Genomic DNA, 18,507 nt, shown 5'->3' with positions numbered 1-18,507 from the left:
CCTCAGGACAGCATCATTAAGCTGGAATGTGGGCAGAGGCAAGCCTCTGAAAGGAAACAAAGGTGAGAGGTGGTTTCATGCAGACTGGACCGCCAAAATGCTTTCATGCAAGCTTGGCGAGTTCACAAGTGAAGTCGTGTCTCTGGCCCATCTGTGGATGGCTACCAGGACCTACCAAGGCTTTTTGGGCCAGTTTTGAGTGGCAAAAGTCTCGATCGATGTGATATTTTGCTGGTAGGACTGGGTGGCCAGACACGATTCTAATAAGTTGTTAAAATGGAAATGTGAGGTGTTGCCTTCTCGAGTTGTGGTGGAATCTCCCAGAATTCTTTTCGGCCATTAACGAGGCAAAGGTTGTGTTTGCGACATTACCTTTCGTCAAAAGGAGGAACAAGGGCTAGCGGATAAAGTAAGAAGGCATCTTCCGGCCAAACAGGAAGATATGGTCCTGAGGTGTGTTTTGAATGTAAACTTTTGATTTCTTGAGCCACTTTTGATCTCAAAAGATCGACACATTTTCAGTGTTGCTCTTGGAGCAGAATGCTGGATATTTGGGATTTGTTGTTATATGAACGGTTCACTGCAATGGAAATCGGGAGTCATTGTAGGTGTTTTAGACTGCAATAGGTGTCATATCAAACAGCCTTGCAATGTACACACTTAGATAATGTTGTCTCTTAATTTCAACAAGAAACAAATAACAACAGTAGTGGACATTTTTGACCCCGTGTATGCTGAGTTTGATGGAAAAGGGTTAAAGTCTATAAGAATGATGAGCCATCCAAACCAATCCAAAATCACCCTTGAAACGTCTTTAAAACATGAGATGATTCTTTATTTATCAACGTAAAATTTATTAAGTGGTATCTCATTCTTCTTCTAGCGCTTCTTCGAAAGGAAGATTTTTGTCCCTCAATTTTCAAGCTTGTAGACATAAATGTTTCTTGATTTATACGATCGTATTGGAAACTTTGGAATATTTGCTCAATGAAAAAACATAATTAGAAAGCAAAGGATGCTGATCAGACTGCAGTATATCCCTTTATCCCAGTACAAGGACCTTACATCTCTTCGTTATTTATTTAACGACTTTAAGGAGAAGACGGGAGAGTGGTGACTTAAATAACAACGACACAAGGTCGTACAACGCTAGTCAGAGCTATAGAATGTTTACGTATCTTTAGAAAAAATGATCTGCCCTAATATCATTTTCTAGAAAAAAAAAAAAAGGTGATAAATATAAAAATTCAAAAGCTGTTAAAAATTAAAAAAAAGCTGTTAAAAATTAAAAAAAAGGGTAGTGTGATCATCAGAGAGGTTTCAAAGGAATAAGAATAGGCTGGTACTGTTTATATTTTGATGCGACTCTTCTCGAATCTCATTTTTTATTAACAAATTTGTGTTTCAAGCCAATAACATGAAAGGAAGTACACGTTTACTGCAAATCCTGCGTGAGACCGTACGAGAGATTGATAACTATACTTTTAAGTTCTTAGTGTTTGCACACAGCTGTGTGTCGTACATTTTCATGTCCATCAGCCTCTAGGGAGAAAAGAAAAACAAAATCATGAGCTCATCAAAATTGAGTGTGTACCCATACGTATTATATAGGTTATATGACCGCTCCCCATAAGGGCCTTTTAGAGCCAACACGCTACCCATCCCACCCCAGGGGAGGACATCCACCACACAGTGATCTCGTGCGTAGGAAATTAACGTCTCCTACCCCTAACCCTACAGGAGACGGGGTGCAGGAGACAGGGCCTACGGTTTATTCGTCCTTCTCCGAGAAGACTAGAATATCTATCCATTTCTTGTTATAGAAAGGTAGCAAATTCTCCTCAGTTATTTTAAGATCATGAGTACTGGTCCGGCCGGAGCTCGAACCCTCGACCTCCCGCTGAACACAATCCAACGCTCTATAGCTAACCCATTGAGCTATATTTTACGCGCCTGTATTCTCATGGCTAACGCTCGAAATTTCAGCTTTTGAAAACCAGTTGATAAAAAGAGACTATATTCTGAAATTAATACAGACGGTGGGTCTTAATGTCAACTTTTGATAAACTACATGGTAAATGGGTAAGACTTAATCCATCCCTGGTGAAAATCAGATCATTAAGTCCTCATTATCACAAGTCTCACTTTCTGTTTCGTTTCCATTTTCTTAAGATGGTTTCTTAACTCGATGAATGTTGGTCGAACATCCGGGTCATTTTGCCAGCATCTCATCATGATCTGGTACCTGGTATTTGTAAAGAGTAATAAGTTCAACAAACAAACAAAGAAAACGGGTTTTTTCATTTTCAAGAATCACTTAACTTGAATATCAGTAAAAAGTGGCCAGTCATTGGGCGAATACTTCTTTGAATGGGACTTATGGCAAATCGAAATAAGAAAGGCGAGAAACGATATGGAGAACTTACAATTTGCCATCCACGTATTGGGGTTTAGGCATTCTGTAGTCCTGCTGAAGTAGTCTCGCAATTTTCTTCCCATCCATCCGTGGATACGGGGAACCACCTGGAAGTGATGTAAATATATTTTTTCGTATTATTTTTTACAAATGAATCGTATTTTGTTACGTAAAATAATTGAATAACAACCAAAGTTTCTTTTATGTTTTTCAGTAGAAGTTGGCAGAGGGCCCAATGAGACGTACAGCTAACGTAACTTCCACGATTTCCCTTGATTAACATTGATAAATGATAGCAAACCTATCGTTAATATGCTTCTTTGTTTTTCATTACATTTTATAAACTAATTAAATTGTTACCTATTGTGAAAATCTCATAAAGGAGAACTCCATAGCTCCATCTAGAAGGTAATGGGATAAATTTATCATCAACACAAGGAATGCTCCTCGAGACAAATCGAGCAAATCATAAAGGAAGTCTGCATAATGGTGGAAGGCCAGCTAGCGATAGGCTTGGGTCCAGCTTGATGCTATGAGAAAAACTGTGGGCACTACGATGCAGAGTAATCGATAGGATTTACCTTTTACACTGAAATCAAATGCGCAACAGTGTCATAACATATAAGAACCCCTGTACTTACACATCACTTTTGGTGGTATATGTGCCATACAACAGCGCCTCATAAGCTGTCCACTTTACTGGAAGACGACCCTTAAGGTTTAAAAGTTACCTCTTGAGCACATTTCATTTACATACCAATATAAAAAAATTGAAAAAAAAAACATTGAGCCTAAAGATTCCATCTAAAAATGGAAAAGCCTTTCAGGTTTAGATGGAGTCAAAACAAAATCTCGAGTATGGTTTTGAATTGAAGAAATGAAGTTAAGCTGCATTTTTCAAATTACCTTTGTCCTTCTTTCATAAACATTTTCCTGTTGCACGTCTCTGGCCATTCCAAAATCTGTTACTTTGCATGTTTCGTTTATCCCGACCAACACATTACGGGCTGCGAGGTCTCGGTGGATGATCTAACCACATGGAATGATAATCAATGGAGGATGATTACTTTGAGACTTCCATTCTTAATCGTAAAATCAAACTATTCAGTAGCTTTAATCAAGCAGGGTTCTAGCCATGTAACACGGCTTTAAGCCCCCCTTTCAACTATCAGCAGTCCACTAAGGAGGAAATTCGTTGAAACTTCTGGCTGTCGCTTTGCAGACTAAGAAATTTGCGATTGCGCATACTAGGACTGGACTTAGTTCTTTAGCGTTTTTTAATGAAAACTCACAGATTTTGAGGACAAGTAACTCATTCCATCAGCGATTTGCCAAGCAAACTTCATCAGCTGCTGTGACGTTAGATTAGTTTGTGGTTCTACATCTGTGTCTTTGTAGCAAGTGTCCTTTAATCCACGGCTCTTTCTCAGGTAACCCTGCAGATTCCCGAAAGGCGCATATTCAATCAAAACCAACAGAGGCTCTGAAAAAAATTAAACGTCGAGCTAAATAATAAATTACTAACCCAAGAAGAAATGACAAATTAATGATCCAGCTTTGGTCACCACTTGTAAAGGAATCGCACAGAACGAGATCAAGAAGAATGGGTGGTAAACTAAGCAACAGTCTCTTAAGAAAGTACAAACCAGTTCTTTGCTTAAAAAAAGCGTTTTGCTTACATAACAGACTTATCATTTCAAGGGAAGTTATTTTCTGTGTTTTATGGATCTTCTATGTGGTGTATCAGAAAATCTAGGAGCGTCTTTGTTAAATTAGAGAAATAAATAAATAAAACTACCGTTAGCGATTCTTGTTTGCTGTGCTCAATTTTGATGGAGTGGCTCTTCCATTGTAGCAAATTATCTTTGACGTGGCGTTGTTACAGAGTAAATCTTAAGGAATATGCGTATAGTGAATTAACCCATACGACATAAAAAGCATACCAGATTCCGAAACGCATCCAAGAAGTTTGATGACATGGGGATGTAGTTTTAGCTGCTTCATTGTTTCAAGTTCTTTCATCAAATCTCTCTTGTCTGATTCAGAGGCGTCAGCTAGAGAATTAAAAGCGAGGAGTAAAAACTGGTTAACGGGAGTAATGTGAAAAATGCCGAGATAACAACTTAAGTTATAAAATAGTATTTAGCTAAAAAAGGAAGCTAAAAGCAGGCCTGGTAACTTCTTAAAACGAGTGTCGGCCAAAACTGTCATTAAATTTGATGAAATTTAACTCAAAAAACAAAATGGGAAAAAATTTCCAAATCAGTACAGTAACTAACATTTAAGCATCTTTATTGCCACTGTGGTCGTTTCAGGCCTCCCAAGAAGTCCTGCTACTTTTCCTTTGGCAACCTGGCCAAAAGCACCATTTCCAATGTTTTCTTCTATCGTAACGTTATTTCTTGGAACTTCCCAAGAGCGTTTTAATGGAATAAGAGGCGCGTAATCAGCAGCACCTGAAACATCATTTCGTGCTTTTCTGTCTTCTCTGCTGGCTTCTGTGAGATCTTTGTATTCTGCAGGAGGCTGAGTGAGTTTACTTTATTAATCAAACTTATGCATTCGGAAAAATCTGTAAAAAATCTAAATAACAGGTTATACCAAAAGATGAAGACGGCTTACCCACTTTCATCAGAGTTATGTTTATAGTCTTCTTTTATTATAGCTAAAAAGTAATAAAATTGTATTCTTCGTTGTGAAAAATGTTCATTTCCAAGGTATTGATCGAGATTTACAGCGTTTTCACCAAAACAACAACATGCAATTTCAAAACAGAAAGACCCCTATATTGGTGATGATCTCTCAAAAATGCACGCAGGACGAAACACTCGCCAACTTGACTTCCTAAGTGGTGATTATATGAGACAGATAAAATGTGGCAGAAAACGAAAACAAATCTCAACGGGACGCAGAACGATTGTTTATGTATGAGGCTCAGTATTAGGGTTGTACTCGGGATAACCGATAACAAACTCAGTGAGTCGCTCGGTGGAGGACTTTATCCCAAGACAAAGTCCCTTTCTGGTCAAACAGTCTGCGCTATTACTTTGTACCTGCCGCCATTCAGTAGGCGTTTTTTTCGAAAAATCCCTCGTTTTCTCCTTCCATTTGTATTTTGTTAACGAAACCATAAGTAAAGAAGGATAACATAATTTCTGGTCACCCCAGAATGACCTCGATGTCTCAACTGTAACTTACGTCGGGAACAACTCTTTCATCTTCATAGGTCCTACAATGGACAAAGTATGCGAATATGTACAGTGTATAAACAGCCAAGATTATTTCCTCGCTTTTTTTAAAAGAGATAATATGTTAAGATATAACCATGCTTTACATCGACACAGTCCAAATGGGAGCAACTTCTTACCTCTTTTTGTCTACACCGCCTAAAAGAAGGGGAAAAAAGGTAATTATGGACTTATGCAAGAATTCCGCTTGGCAAAATTTATAATGATTCTTTCCATCCAAACCTCTAACATAAGTAATAAGTTTTTGCTCACCTTTCCTGTGAAGCCAAATTATGTAAGTTATTAATAGAAGGATTATCAAGGCAAGAAACCCAATTATGGCTTCTAACAAGACGTCGTTACAATGGCGGTTACATTCCTCAGAACCTGAAATGATTCGTTTTATAACGCTTAATCAGCTAACATTCAAACAGGGTTTGCATTGATCCAATACACTTCGCCCATTACACGTCTGAGGCCTGAACCGTGAAATCACACTCTGATTGGTTAGTACTGAGGAAAAGTAAGACGCGGCTCTCCTTAATAAATTTTTGAAGCTCCTGCCACCAACTTGACAGATTTCACAAAAATGTCTGAATAAAGAACTGTTACAACCAAGAAAAGCTGCTTACCCACCAAAAGCATCCCTTTCCCGCCATGCAGCCTTTGCCTTTTTGTTGTGTTACACAGTATGACACATTAAAAAGTATATTTATAACGATTTGAAAGACCAGTGAAACCACGTACATAAATATGGATATACCCTAAACAAGAGAAGTTTTTCTGGGTGTGTTTCTCTTGACTGAGATTAAATCTCAAACCAATTAATTCTCCATTGGAAAGCAAATCGCAGATGAAGATATCTGTGAATTTCTGCTACAAATCGACTACAAGGTAAGTGTAAAAATAATTAAAATATTATTTAAAAGGAATACATTTAATAACAAACAAGAATCGTATTTAACTTACTTCCGGATGGTGTTACACAGTCTTCCTCGAAATCAGTAATAGATTTTGTCCTTTTCATAGCACTTATGCTGAAGTTTCTAAGCCTCCCATCCTTGGCATCACGAAGTACTGTTATAACATCTTGCTCACTTGTTTTGGAATTGAATATAAGTGCTAGGTAAACACTTATACGATTGCACCTTAACAAAGACAGGATAAATTGGAGTGTATTAGAGACACGGAAAATTATAATTTACCAGCTGCCCCAAGCAAGTTTCAAACCTGATGCCACTTTTCAACAGCACACTTTTGAATCCTGCGAATGTACCAGGAAAAGCCTCTTCACCTGTAGAACCAATAGAACAGTTAAAATGAACATGATCGTGACATTGAAGAGCTCGGCATGCGCCTTTACGCCCACCATGTATGCAGATAAAACGAATCAGTGTCCACTGAGGAAAATCATCATTTGGTTATGGTCGATTTGTCATCATAACTTCTTTCAGGAAACCACTTCCTAGGATGCATATCAAAGTGCTTCGCAGACTCACTTTGAATTTTTGAGTACATAGTATAAAGTCGACAAAGTAAAACTGTTAAATACGTGAATTCCTCGCCCATTGACGGTTCTCGATTTCCCTTGGTAGGTAGCTATCATTGAACAACAGCCAAAACTATAATTGTAATTGCGTGATTTGCATGTAATATACCGCAACACCAATAATAGTAGAAATTAAGATATAAAAGATTGAAAAAAGTTTCTTTCAAAATGATACCACTTCTTCGAGTCTCGTCGGTAATGAGGATTGGTCGCATTGTCCATCAGTACAACTTTCACTGGTGATGACCAGGGTTATATTAATTACATTTCTTGCAATAACTGCGCATGTGAGGTAAAAGACAATACAGTTAGTCCCAAATGAAGGTCGAGTTATTGATATTTTTAGGACTTCTTAGCAAATTTATATATTTTTTTTCCACATGAAAGTAAACATCATTGTTAAAAATGCTGATAGGGACTAACACCAAGGGGCCGCCACTTTCACAGTACTGATCAAAACTCTAACAGGTTATTTGGGAAAATTGTCTATGATCTCAAAAAGCAAGAAAGGGCATCTCAGAGGCCGGCATTTTTTAACACTTTCAGCGGAAGCATGTCTCTGCGCTTGCTAATGGGTTCCTACAAGGTTTAGTTAGGCGTGGAAATCAATCATGAGGGGTCCTTAACCGCACTTCTCTAATTTCGTGCTATATTATTTACTCGCTTGATAAATATATGTTATTGACCAGCGGGAGGTCCGTATTGGGAAAAACTGTGCCCGAGGTCTTGGATACCGCCTGAGGCCGTAGGCCGAGGGCGGTACTCAAGACAGGGCACAGTTTTTCCCAATACGGACAGACCTATACTGGTCAATAACATTTTTACTCTTTCTAACATATAAAAAAAATGATTGCCATAAGAACCCGCATGATTTAGGGCTACAAGCACAAGTTTAACTACGGGAAAACCCTCCATAAACTTAACAATTTGTCAGCGAGTGGATGGTAAAGAAAACAGACGTTATCCAAACTAATGAGGAAGCTTTCACCGAAACATTTTTCATATGTTAAGGGAACTTAAAAGGCTTCCGAGCAAACTTTGAAACAGTTTTTTGATAAGTAACTGTCATGATGTGACACCTGTCAATTGAAGAGGAAAAAGGCGTACGCTTTTGAATAAACAACAGAACTGGTAGACAAAAATACACGGGTTAAACGATTATGCGACGATCTTCTGGTAAAAAAAGAAAAACACTAGGAGATATTACGAAAAGATCTTATTTCCAACGACGATTAATCTTCGAAGATTTATCTCCGTTCCGATTTAAAATGTCACTGCCCAGCCGGCAAAACGAGATCTATTTGTGAAAACTTGCAACAAAGCTTGAGATGTTCCGCAAAATGACTTAAGCGAAACGGATACCGCCCGCTGCGAGCGGGCCGGATGGGGAGAATACTGCCCGCTCTCGGAACCAACCAGATTGCAGGATTTGTAGAATACCGCCCGCTCATGAACTGAGAAAAAAGTAAATGTAGGTTATTTTGTCATAATAACACATCTTGATCGATATCTTAAGATCAAAGTAGAAATTGACACAAGAGAACAATTAGTTCTTTTGAATAATTTAAAATTCTATTGTGCAACTTTAAAATGATCCTCGTAGGCATTAGATTAATGATTAGGAAAAGGTAATAATTACCGATGGTAAATTTACCTTCACAATCTGCCACACTAGATGATCGGTAGTAACCTTCTTTACACATGCAACCAGTTCTGTCAGTATTTGGTGCTGAATATACAGGACAAGGTTTACACTTTGCATTACTAACAGAATCCTTGTAGAAGCCTCTCTGACAATCTAAAATAAAACAGTGTGCAATTTATAATATGCCTTTTCTTCAGTGCACACAATACAATGACCTTTGAAACGTTATTGTTAAGGCTCACTCCTTATAATGACTTGCACTTAGGTCTTTGAAAAACACGTGTACATAAATTAAATCAACCCCCGACCTGGTGTTTTCATTCATAATGCTCACCTATTGAATGTCATAGAAATATATGCTTAAAAACTACACATATATTATACATTTTAATTCAGTCAAATTTTATCTATTCTTATCTATTTCCTTTTTTTCATTTTGTTTCTTTTCCTCGCGTTTCTTTCCCTCTGTCCATTACAACACAGTTTGTACGAAAACGGATGCCCTTTATATTCTCAAAACTCCAAAAGGAATAAATATTAAACCAGTAAAAATAAACACATCGGAAAGATAGGGCTTATGAATTGGAAGATCTTTATTTTGCAAAGCAATCTCCATACACACCACGACGGCATTCCTTTCACAGTTCCACTCCTTTCGAAAAATAACGCGATACGGAATGATAAGAGATTTTGAACATGATATGGCCACTAGATAGGTGCGTCCATACGGCCTACGGTAATCTGTTAAAAAACCTGAGACGACTCGGAGCGCTCTTTCCTCAATAAACACCCTGTTAGGAATAAATTCCCCCCCCCCTTCTTTAGGGTACCGAAATTAATTATGTGCCCTGCTCGCCAAATAGAATCCGTACGGTATGCATCGAGCCTTTCATAAGCTTTCTATTAAACGATAAACGCATGGGCTGATCATTTACATAATTTGCCATTTCAATGTTAAAATATCTATTTTTGCATAGTGAAATCCAAGTTTTAAGTACAGCACTAACCTTTGCAGGCAAAAGAGTCTGAAGTTTCATTGCATTGGGTGAGTTTATAGCCATAATTGCAAAGGCAGTCTGAGTTATTTGTGATGTTCCACTCCCCATTGCTAAGGCACACACCAATTATCTTTTCGTTGGGTCTTTCAAGTGAGTTAGGATCTGTACATTCTCCTTCTATTTTGGCTAAGTTGATATCATCTACTGGAGCAACAGTTCTTGAAAATCTAATGAAAGGAGCGACCCTTTCAGAGCAGAAATGATATCTTACAAGAAACTTTCTTACTCTCAAGCAAGCTCCTTGGTCTAAGAGTGCCAGATAAATTCCCTTTGCTTTCGTTACCACTGACCTATAAAATGTGTCTGTTGTGAGACTGCCAGGCGCAACAAGGATTTTTGGAGCTATGACAGTTTCTTTGTAGAACTTTACTCGTATTGGGCCAGGATAATGATCTAGTCTGTTATCCGTATGATAAGAATAAAGGGTGAGGTTTGTTTTACAGAATGGCCCTACGTTAGCTGAGGGGTAGTGACATGCACGAATGGCGTAGGTCACTATAATATCGAGTCTTGTAGCATTCTTGATATTGATAAACTTCGTTAGTAACCAGTTGTTTGGTTCCTCAAGTTTGTTCGAAATATCACAGACTCTGGGAGGTGCCCAATAATTCTGCCACTGCGAGAGATAAAAGAGTCCAACCATTGAATTAATAAACATTAAATCTGAAAGCGATTGATCTGTGTACAATAAATTGTATACATGCAGGCACACTTTACCGAGATTTTCTGCACACGTACACGCTGGACGAGTAAGGAGCATTATCAGATGTGGTGACACCTGCAATGGTTGTTTAACATGAATTAAGAATCCTAAAAAGTAACCAAATCTGACTATCACAAACCAAACTTCCGAATGGCATAAGTTTATGTGCGATAGGCATAAAAAAATCAGTCAACTATATTTCATTCCTACAGACCTGTTTCGTAGTTGCCCACTCATTAGGGTATTTTAAAATCCCCTGATGAGTGGGCAACCACGAAACAGATCTATAGGATGAAATGTGGTTAAATGATTTTTTCTGTCCATCACACGTTATACTCGCTCTACTGTATGTATCGAGCACTGTTTTACGGATATCAAGTTCAACTCCTCTAACTTGTTAAATATGTAGTGGTAAAATGTTAATTACCTAACTTATGTAATCATTGTTTAAAAATTGAGTTTATAAGATTCATCATAGATTATTAGTATAAGTGACAGTTTGCTGAAAAACTGTTTCAAAAGAAATCCAGTGCTTATATGAGAGTATGGATGATAACATGGCAAATAAAGGAAAATGCTATTTATTAACCTCTTGATTAAAGGTCCCAAGATAAACTAAGTCTCTTTTATTCTGACTAATTTTTTTTTCTTCAATTTACTTTCTTTGCATATAAGATGTGCGTTATCATATCTAACAATAGAGAATGAGTCTGGACCAAATCCATGGGAAATGATTGGTTCGAGTTTCGCAGCGACTTGAGGAAACAGGAATTTGAGATCAGTTACTGTACATCAACTGTGACTGTGCGGGTTTTTCTGGGCTCGTATTTGTCTCACACTCAATCTTCTTACCAGTGTTTACTTTTATTTAAAACCAGCCATGTTTTGCATGCTTTTCCAATTCATGTTCTTAACCTTTACCTTGATTCCTGTCGTAGGTGGGGTTTGCTATTACAAAACATGTACACGTATGCTTGATGCCAATAAAGTTAATGTTCATTAGTACACTTAATAAAGGGCTATGGAAATCAAGTAGTTCACCCCTGTTCCTTCTTTACTTCCTTTTATGGTAGTCCAGTACCAATAGCTTGACCATCGTCCAGGTACCTCGAAAAGAGTTTCTGCAGAGGAATGGTAACGTTATAAACTTCACAAAAGAAATTATTGAAACAAGTAAATGCTCAATCGGCGTATGGACTTTGGTTGCGATTGCTTCTCTTTCAGCAAGTCAAAGTGAGTCTTTGCACTTCTCCCAGAGGGAAGCCAGTATATTAAGGAATAAACCCTCCCCCCTCACCCCCCACCTCCTTCAAATCTAAACATTAGCTGATATCTAGTAAGTAGAATTCATAAAATAGACAGCAATGTTTGAACTTTGTAGGGGATGTTACGTTATTTTCTCAACCGACAGAAAGATAGAACTCGTGCCAACTCAACTACTTTATTGACAGACGCAATAATCCTACTACGGGGCAATACCAATAGTTAATACCATAACTATCCTCTTATCTAAGAGCCCTCTATAAAAAATATAATCTCAGTGCACTACTGCACAACTCACTATTCTCTTCAATGATCCTTGTAGCTTATCGATGTCCACAAAACTTTTCCTAATGTAGCCTTCCACACGGCGGACGATTCCAGTAATAGTAAATAAGTCCAACGACTCTCTCTATCCAGCTCTGTAACAACACTAGCTCCTCTGGGCTCTTCACAACAACACTAACTCACTAAAAAAAGGTCTAACTTTAACCGATCGCGACTCCTTATATATGTTTTGCAAAATTGTCCTGGAATATTCCAGGGATCTGTAATAGACTATTTTTAGTATCGTTACATCACTATTGCATAATAACAAAATATGCTGCCTAAGGCTTCTAGAAAGTTCCATTAAGAGTTCCTAATGAGTCAGCATGACTAAGCGTTCCAGAAAATTCCTCAGTTCTATTTTTTTAGTAATTATGTAACACAACGAAAAATACCGGCACTCCCCTAACGGAGAATAAAGAAGAGTATCATTTGTCTTGTCTCAAGTTCAGGACAAAGTAAAAATTGTTGCACTTTTGATTGGGTTTCGGCTTATACTCAAGATATTTCAATAGTTTCTCCTTCGAAAGTCAGGGAGAGACTTGTAACAACTGAATGTTACGGCTTTCCATAGAAGCTGCGAAATATTTTCTAGTTTGGTTGACGCCACCGTGACTACTGATTTTAGATAGCAAATTATAGTAAGCGTTTTAGTTCAGGATAAAATCCCTCGTGATCAAGACCGTTTTTTGGAGTAGGAGACAAATTAGACCTACCTATTTTGTGAGTATATTGCGCGCCGTTAATTTAAAGTTAAACTTAACACGAGTTTTTAACCTGTATTTTTAGGTCTTTTAATTGCCACTTCCTTTCCAAAATTGACATTTTTTACGTTATTATAACTCAATACTTGAGATAATTTCTCGATGTAGTGTTTTAAGTTGATCGCCTCGATCTAAGAACGCCTCAAGGAATGAGAAAAAGAATAAAGAAAGAAAGATCCTATATTTTTTGGCTTGATGTCTATCACGTGTGCGTGAATCGATAACTTTTAAGAAAAACAAGCTGGTGGCTCCTAAAGAAGGCCTTTGCGTGGGATAATAACTTGCAACTGAAAGTTTAAATCCATTCATTAATCATTATAGCTATATCTACGAAATGAAACCACCTAGTTAAATTAAACATTCGAGCGAAGTGATGAAAGTTAAAGAATCAATTGTAGTAAATTTCAAAATCGTCATCCGCTAATATGTATTGAGGCCAGGAATCGCTTATGATCATGTTTACCAAAGCATTATGCAAATCAAACGCAAAAAATACATGTCAAAATAAACACTAGCTCAATCCTACAGAATTACAATCCTGGACAAACTGGTGTGAATGGGTTTCAAAAAATGTACTGCCATTAAATAAGCCTCGTCAATGATTCTCTTTCAACCGCATACACCCAGCGTAGATGGAAAAAAAATTCAAACATGTAGGGGAAACTTGAAAAATTCCAAATTTTTTTCAAAGATTATCACTATACTTTCACAGTCAGTGCTAAAGTACAGTGATAGATATGAAGGAATAAATCCCTGAATCGCTTGAAAGGCAATTTACGAAAACAACGTAGGTCCGCCGAAGCATTTACAGCCTGAACGGATGTATGCGCTTTTGCCCTTGACTGACAACCGAATGGACTCAGTCTAATCGTCCTCATGAGGGTTGCTTTGCTTATGGTCGGAAATCCAATCCCTTGCATGAGGATATCCAGTTTGATTAATTTTATTGCTGAACCAATTCAAAGGAAAGCAATAAAATAAGTAGATTTCCCTTGAGTTCAACTGACTGTTTGCAATCATATTTGCTCTTGTGGCTATGCAGTAAAATGTAGCAATGAACTTTGGACAAACCTTCAACCTTGACCCTTTGAAACCAAAGCACGTACCATACGATAGTTCAAGGCTCCATGTCAACATCTTTACAACATCGATGTCTGTGCAAGAATCGTTCAAGATCCTCAAGGACTTAATGAAGTGCTAACTTAATGAAGTGCTACTTAAACGAGAATGATCTTTTTCTTTCACTACAATCAGCCTATCGACAGCACCACAGTACAGAAACCGCCCTCCTTAAAGTCAAGAATGACATTTTGATGAACATGGAAGATCAGTGCGTCACGTCGCTTGTGTCTCTTGATTTAAGCGCCGCGTTTGATACCGTTGACCATCGCATTCCCTTCCATCGCCTTCAATCTGATTTTGGAATTTCAGGTTCTGCACTTAACTGGTTTGAATCGTACCTCTCTAACAGAACCCAGCGTATCTCTCTAGACGGAATCCAATCGAAAATTTTTTAATCTTGAATTTGGAGTTCCACATGGCAGCTGTCTCGGGCTGTTATTATTTTCTCTTTACGCCAGCAAGCTTTTTAGGATCATCGAAACGCATCTTCCTAATCCCCATTGTAATGCAGATAACATACAACTGTACATCGCGTTTAGACCAGAAAATGACATGGAGGAATTCGCTGCCTTAACTGCCATGGAATCATGTATCGCTGACAGTCAGTGGATGCAAACGGACAAGTTAAAACTAAATGCGGATAAGACAGAATTTCTTTTGATTGGAACGCGACAACAACTTCAGAAAGTCAGTAACATCAGCATCTTATCGGTTGGCGACTCTAAAATTGCCCAATCATTTGAAGTTCGAAACTTAGGAATCTGATTTGATTCGAAGATGAGCATGCTTAGTCATATTAACAGAACTTGCTCATCCGCATTCTATCATCTTTACAACATACGTAGAATTAGGAAATATCTAAGTCGTTCAGTTACTGAAACATTAGTTAATGCTTTTATAACCAGTAGAATAGATTATTGTAACAGTCTACTATATGGCTTCCCTAATTCGCATGTCATGAAACTCCAACGGTTACAGAATGCCGCAGCTCGGTTGGTCACTGGATCACCAAAACACTGCCATGTTACACCATTACTTTTCCACCTTCATTGGCTTCCGATTAGTTGCCGTATAAAGCTTAAGATTCTCCTTTTGACATTTAAGTGTTTATACGGTCTAGCCCCTAACTATTTGACTGATTTAATTAGCATCAGAAAACGATTCAGGTACTCTCTTAGGTCAAACGAGTTTTTATTACTCGAATTATTAAGCACCAGGACCCGTCTAACCCTTGGTGATCGTGCCTTCCAATCAGCGCCGCACCCCATCTTTGGAATGCATTACCTTCGACAGTTCGTAACATAAAGACATTGGACACTTTCAAGACTGCTATCAAAACTAATTTTTTTAACCTAGCTTTCAAATAGATTTTTATTCTTACTTATGTTTCTTATTCACTTAGCTAGGCTATTGTTCTATTTGAGTGCATAGACTCGTAGGTTCCAATAAGTTCTTATACCTCAGTTACTTTTGCCATAATTTTATCTTACGATATTGTGAAGTGCGACTGAATATTTTTATATAGAGGTCTGCGCTATATAAATGTGAGTTATTATTAAATTATTATTAAGTGCTTTGAAGATCTTTAATTATCCACTCGAGGATCCCATAAGATCTTTATAGGATTTTTAAGGATTTCATTAGCATTGCGCAAAAAATATCTATTTATGCCGAAGTTTTTTATTGACAAAATTCTTATGAATTTCAAAGATAAAGAAAGGACGACGTGAAGTATTTGAGAATATCGAGAATCGATGGACACTTACAGAGAATAATTTGTTTTTGAGTAGCCATAAAACTAATTTGAGCGAATGTATTTAAGGAAAACATTTCAAGGTTTCACTAACTTATCTCTCGAGAGAAGTTTCAAAAGTTTGAACCATTGAAATGAGAGCATTTTTTTTTCTTCTAATTAGAAATGCACATTTTTGTGTTGGTAAAAACGATATCTGTTGAAGTCGTTTGAATGATTTATCCAAAGAATTTCACCTCTAGCAAATTTTTTTGTCTGCCATTGAATTTCTGTCAAAATGTACGTGACATACAGAGCAGAAAGATTTATGCAAACTTATGTTCTCTTTTTGGAATGGAAAAATAAGATGATAAAAGGAAAAGCTGCAATGACGTTGCACTTGAATCGAGTTTTCCTTAATCCTCTGATAGTAAACGTTTTTTGTAACGACATTACGAGTACCAAAAAACGGTCGTTACGACTGCGTCATATCAGTAAACAATGACGTGTAAATCAGACATCTTTTTGACAAAATTTAGCGGCAGCAGGTAAATTATTCCTAACAATCTGCTGATGAAAACATTTCCCATCATTTGCTAGTGACATAACGATGAAAAAGATGAATTAATTAAATTTGAATCAGTAATATTAGAGTGAGAGGGCTAAAAATGAGAAATTATAGAACAGCAACCAAACAAAAACAACTGTTAAGAAGACAATCACCGCGATACATCACGCCACGCAGACTTACAACACACTGAAACGAGAATATAGCATCGAAATATATTAATTAAGAGTATCATAGCAAGGAAGATGATCAAGGCTCTTAATTAAAATATATATTTCGCTAATAAACAAACTCTTACGTTTTCATAGCAATGCACATTGCTAAGATGAAAAGAAAAATCCGATACGCTTCTCTTTAATCGTCTTTGAAATTATTGCTTCCCTTTCAACGGTCGATACAATAAAATTTATAAAATCAGATGTATTCAACTGCTTACTTTTGTCCCTAATTGTACCCGCAAACGGTGCTTTTGTAATGATCTGCAACTCAACTTTCTCTGCATGCAGTGGTTAAATTATTATATATGTTTCTTGAAATTTGGCTGTATTTACGATCCTTTCATAATTACATGAGTTCCTTTCACTTGCGGTGAGTTTTGAGGATCCTGGGGCGAAAGCGAAAGATCCTTTAGGATGTCAGCAGTAAAGTTAAAGTTCCTCGAGGATCTTGGCAAGAAAGTGAAAGATCGTTGGAGATGTTGGCAGGAAAATGAAAGATCGTTGAAGATCTTGGCAACAATATGAAAGATCTTTGAATATCTTTACAAGAATTTTGAAGATTCTCAAAGCCGGAGTTTTCTAAGGTTTCTGTCAAGATCCTTAAATTTCTCTATGGAGATCTATTTGGATAGAAGAATTCTTCAGAGATTTTCACCGTATGTATTGGCAAAAGGGTACGCATCCGTTCCCCACCTGATTATTAACATATTTCGTATCTCACCTACACTTGTTTGGATAAAGTTTTATCTTTAGTAAATAATAATTGAAGTTTTCTTCAGTTTTCTGTGATTGGTTACATATATTGTCAAATGGTATGTGCAACGACAAGGCATTGACCAAATAAATATACAGTAAATATAAATTTAGATAGATCAATCGATTGATAGATGGATCACTGAACAGATATTTTATTGTTGTCAGGAAATGTTAAAATGGACTTCTGTAATTTTTTGCCATAAGCCTTTATGTAACTCAAGTCAATCTGTAAGTGCAAAATGATTTCCGTAATCTGTTGTAGCTCTTCATTTGTCCACATCATAATTTATAACTCATTCAACCTTGAGGTCGTTGTATCATAGTGATGAAATGCCGAAGTTACTGCTCAAAAATAATTGTTTTAAAGTTCACAGCGTATTATGACTTCGGCTCTATTTATCAAATTCTACGGAAGCGATCACTAATTAATCCAAATTAAGGAAAACAATCAAACTTTGAAAGTTATTTAATTCTCAAATCAAAACCCAGCCGGAATCTACTTTGAAACTTTTCGAACGGTGAAAGGTTGGACACTGCACGAGTGATAACGATTGGAGAAGAGTTACGAATACTAAAACCCACAAATATACCTTAATTCAAGCCGTTTTGATACAAATACCGCAAACATTTTTCAAGCAAACTGAACAGCATTGTATCCGGGAGCAGTTTTAACAATCTATTGTCGTTTTAAGACAGTTTGTGTCGAAGGTAAAAGCGAGTCCAGATGTTTTACTTTCTGCCTTGTCGAACTCAACGCAATTTCGATCGACTTTGGCTTGGCAGAACTTGACGACCTTAATTGCTTCTCGAACTTATTTACAAATTTTAATTTAGACGCTATGCTTTTTTGGAAGCTCATTCCTGAATTAGGCTCGACATGGCGGGAGTATGAAGTCTGAACTGCACTTGAAACGTCTCCAGTCGTTTACAGCCTCTAATGAGGAGAGATGCGAACTCTTACCTGTATCTCCTGAGATTCCACGTAAAATAGCGACAAAAGCAAGCCAAAGAACTAAAGTTGTATGATATGACCTCATTGTTTAAAAATTCAACCGAGTAATGGTCTTAAGTGATATAGAATTGCTTCCTGCAGCACTTCCTTCGCTTTGTGCGACTTCTAATTAAACGTCAAAGATGACAACCTATGCACAATATCAAACAG

General features: G+C 37.3%; 2 protein-coding genes across 2 annotated transcripts; both read right to left on the bottom strand.

Annotated features, from left to right (window-relative positions):
• Positions 1-831: 831 nt before the first annotated feature.
• Positions 832-7,892, bottom strand: LOC111339926 (proto-oncogene tyrosine-protein kinase receptor Ret). The gene is made up of 14 exons (XM_088727805.1): positions 7,368-7,892; positions 6,874-6,937; positions 6,613-6,791; positions 5,784-6,030; positions 5,615-5,645; positions 4,696-4,942; positions 4,360-4,470; positions 3,709-3,899; positions 3,323-3,445; positions 3,058-3,128; positions 2,777-2,817; positions 2,427-2,523; positions 2,146-2,245; positions 832-1,542 (listed from the first exon to the last, which is right to left on the bottom strand). Exons 1-14 carry the CDS (start codon positions 7,405-7,407, stop codon positions 1,477-1,479), a joined length of 1,608 nt encoding a protein of 535 aa, XP_088583931.1. The 5' UTR covers positions 7,408-7,892; the 3' UTR covers positions 832-1,476.
• Positions 7,893-8,067: 175 nt separating this feature from the next.
• On the bottom strand, positions 8,068-18,475 carry LOC148726713 (ephrin type-A receptor 3-like). Its single transcript, XM_088727854.1, has 4 exons — positions 18,307-18,475; positions 11,640-11,719; positions 9,845-10,511; positions 8,068-8,990 (listed from the first exon to the last, which is right to left on the bottom strand). The coding sequence occupies exons 1-4, from the start codon at positions 18,380-18,382 to the stop codon at positions 8,710-8,712; spliced, it is 1,104 nt and encodes a 367-aa protein (XP_088583980.1). The 5' UTR covers positions 18,383-18,475; the 3' UTR covers positions 8,068-8,709.
• Positions 18,476-18,507: the final 32 nt, after the last annotated feature.

The sequence above is a fragment of the Stylophora pistillata genome, chromosome 7, assembly GCF_964205215.1.
Source record: "Stylophora pistillata chromosome 7, jaStyPist1.2, whole genome shotgun sequence".
NCBI classification, from domain to species: domain Eukaryota; kingdom Metazoa; phylum Cnidaria; class Anthozoa; order Scleractinia; family Pocilloporidae; genus Stylophora; species Stylophora pistillata.
The sequence above is the reverse complement of the archived record's forward strand: the minus strand, read 5'-3'. Positions and strand labels throughout refer to the sequence as shown.

Excerpts from the sequence above, each read along its gene's own strand:
- LOC111339926 (XM_088727805.1), bottom strand. The coding sequence starts at position 7,407 with ATGCGACCAATCCTCATTACCGACGAGACTCGAAGAAGTG. Across the intron at positions 6,938-7,367 it reads CGACGAGACTCGAAGAAGTG|GTGAAGAGGCTTTTCCTGGT; the intron begins GTATCATTTTGA and ends TTGGTTCTACAG. Across the intron at positions 2,818-3,057 it reads TATACCACCAAAAGTGATGT|ATGGAGCTATGGAGTTCTCC; the intron begins GTAAGTACAGGG and ends ATTACCTTCTAG.
- LOC148726713 (XM_088727854.1), bottom strand. The coding sequence starts at position 18,382 with ATGAGGTCATATCATACAACTTTAGTTCTTTGGCTTGCTTTTGTCGCT. Across the intron at positions 11,720-18,306 it reads TGGAATCTCAGGAGATACAG|AAACTCTTTTCGAGGTACCT; the intron begins GTAAGAGTTCGC and ends ATTCCTCTGCAG. Across the intron at positions 10,512-11,639 it reads GAAGTAAAGAAGGAACAGGG|TGGCAGAATTATTGGGCACC; the intron begins GTGAACTACTTG and ends TATCTCTCGCAG.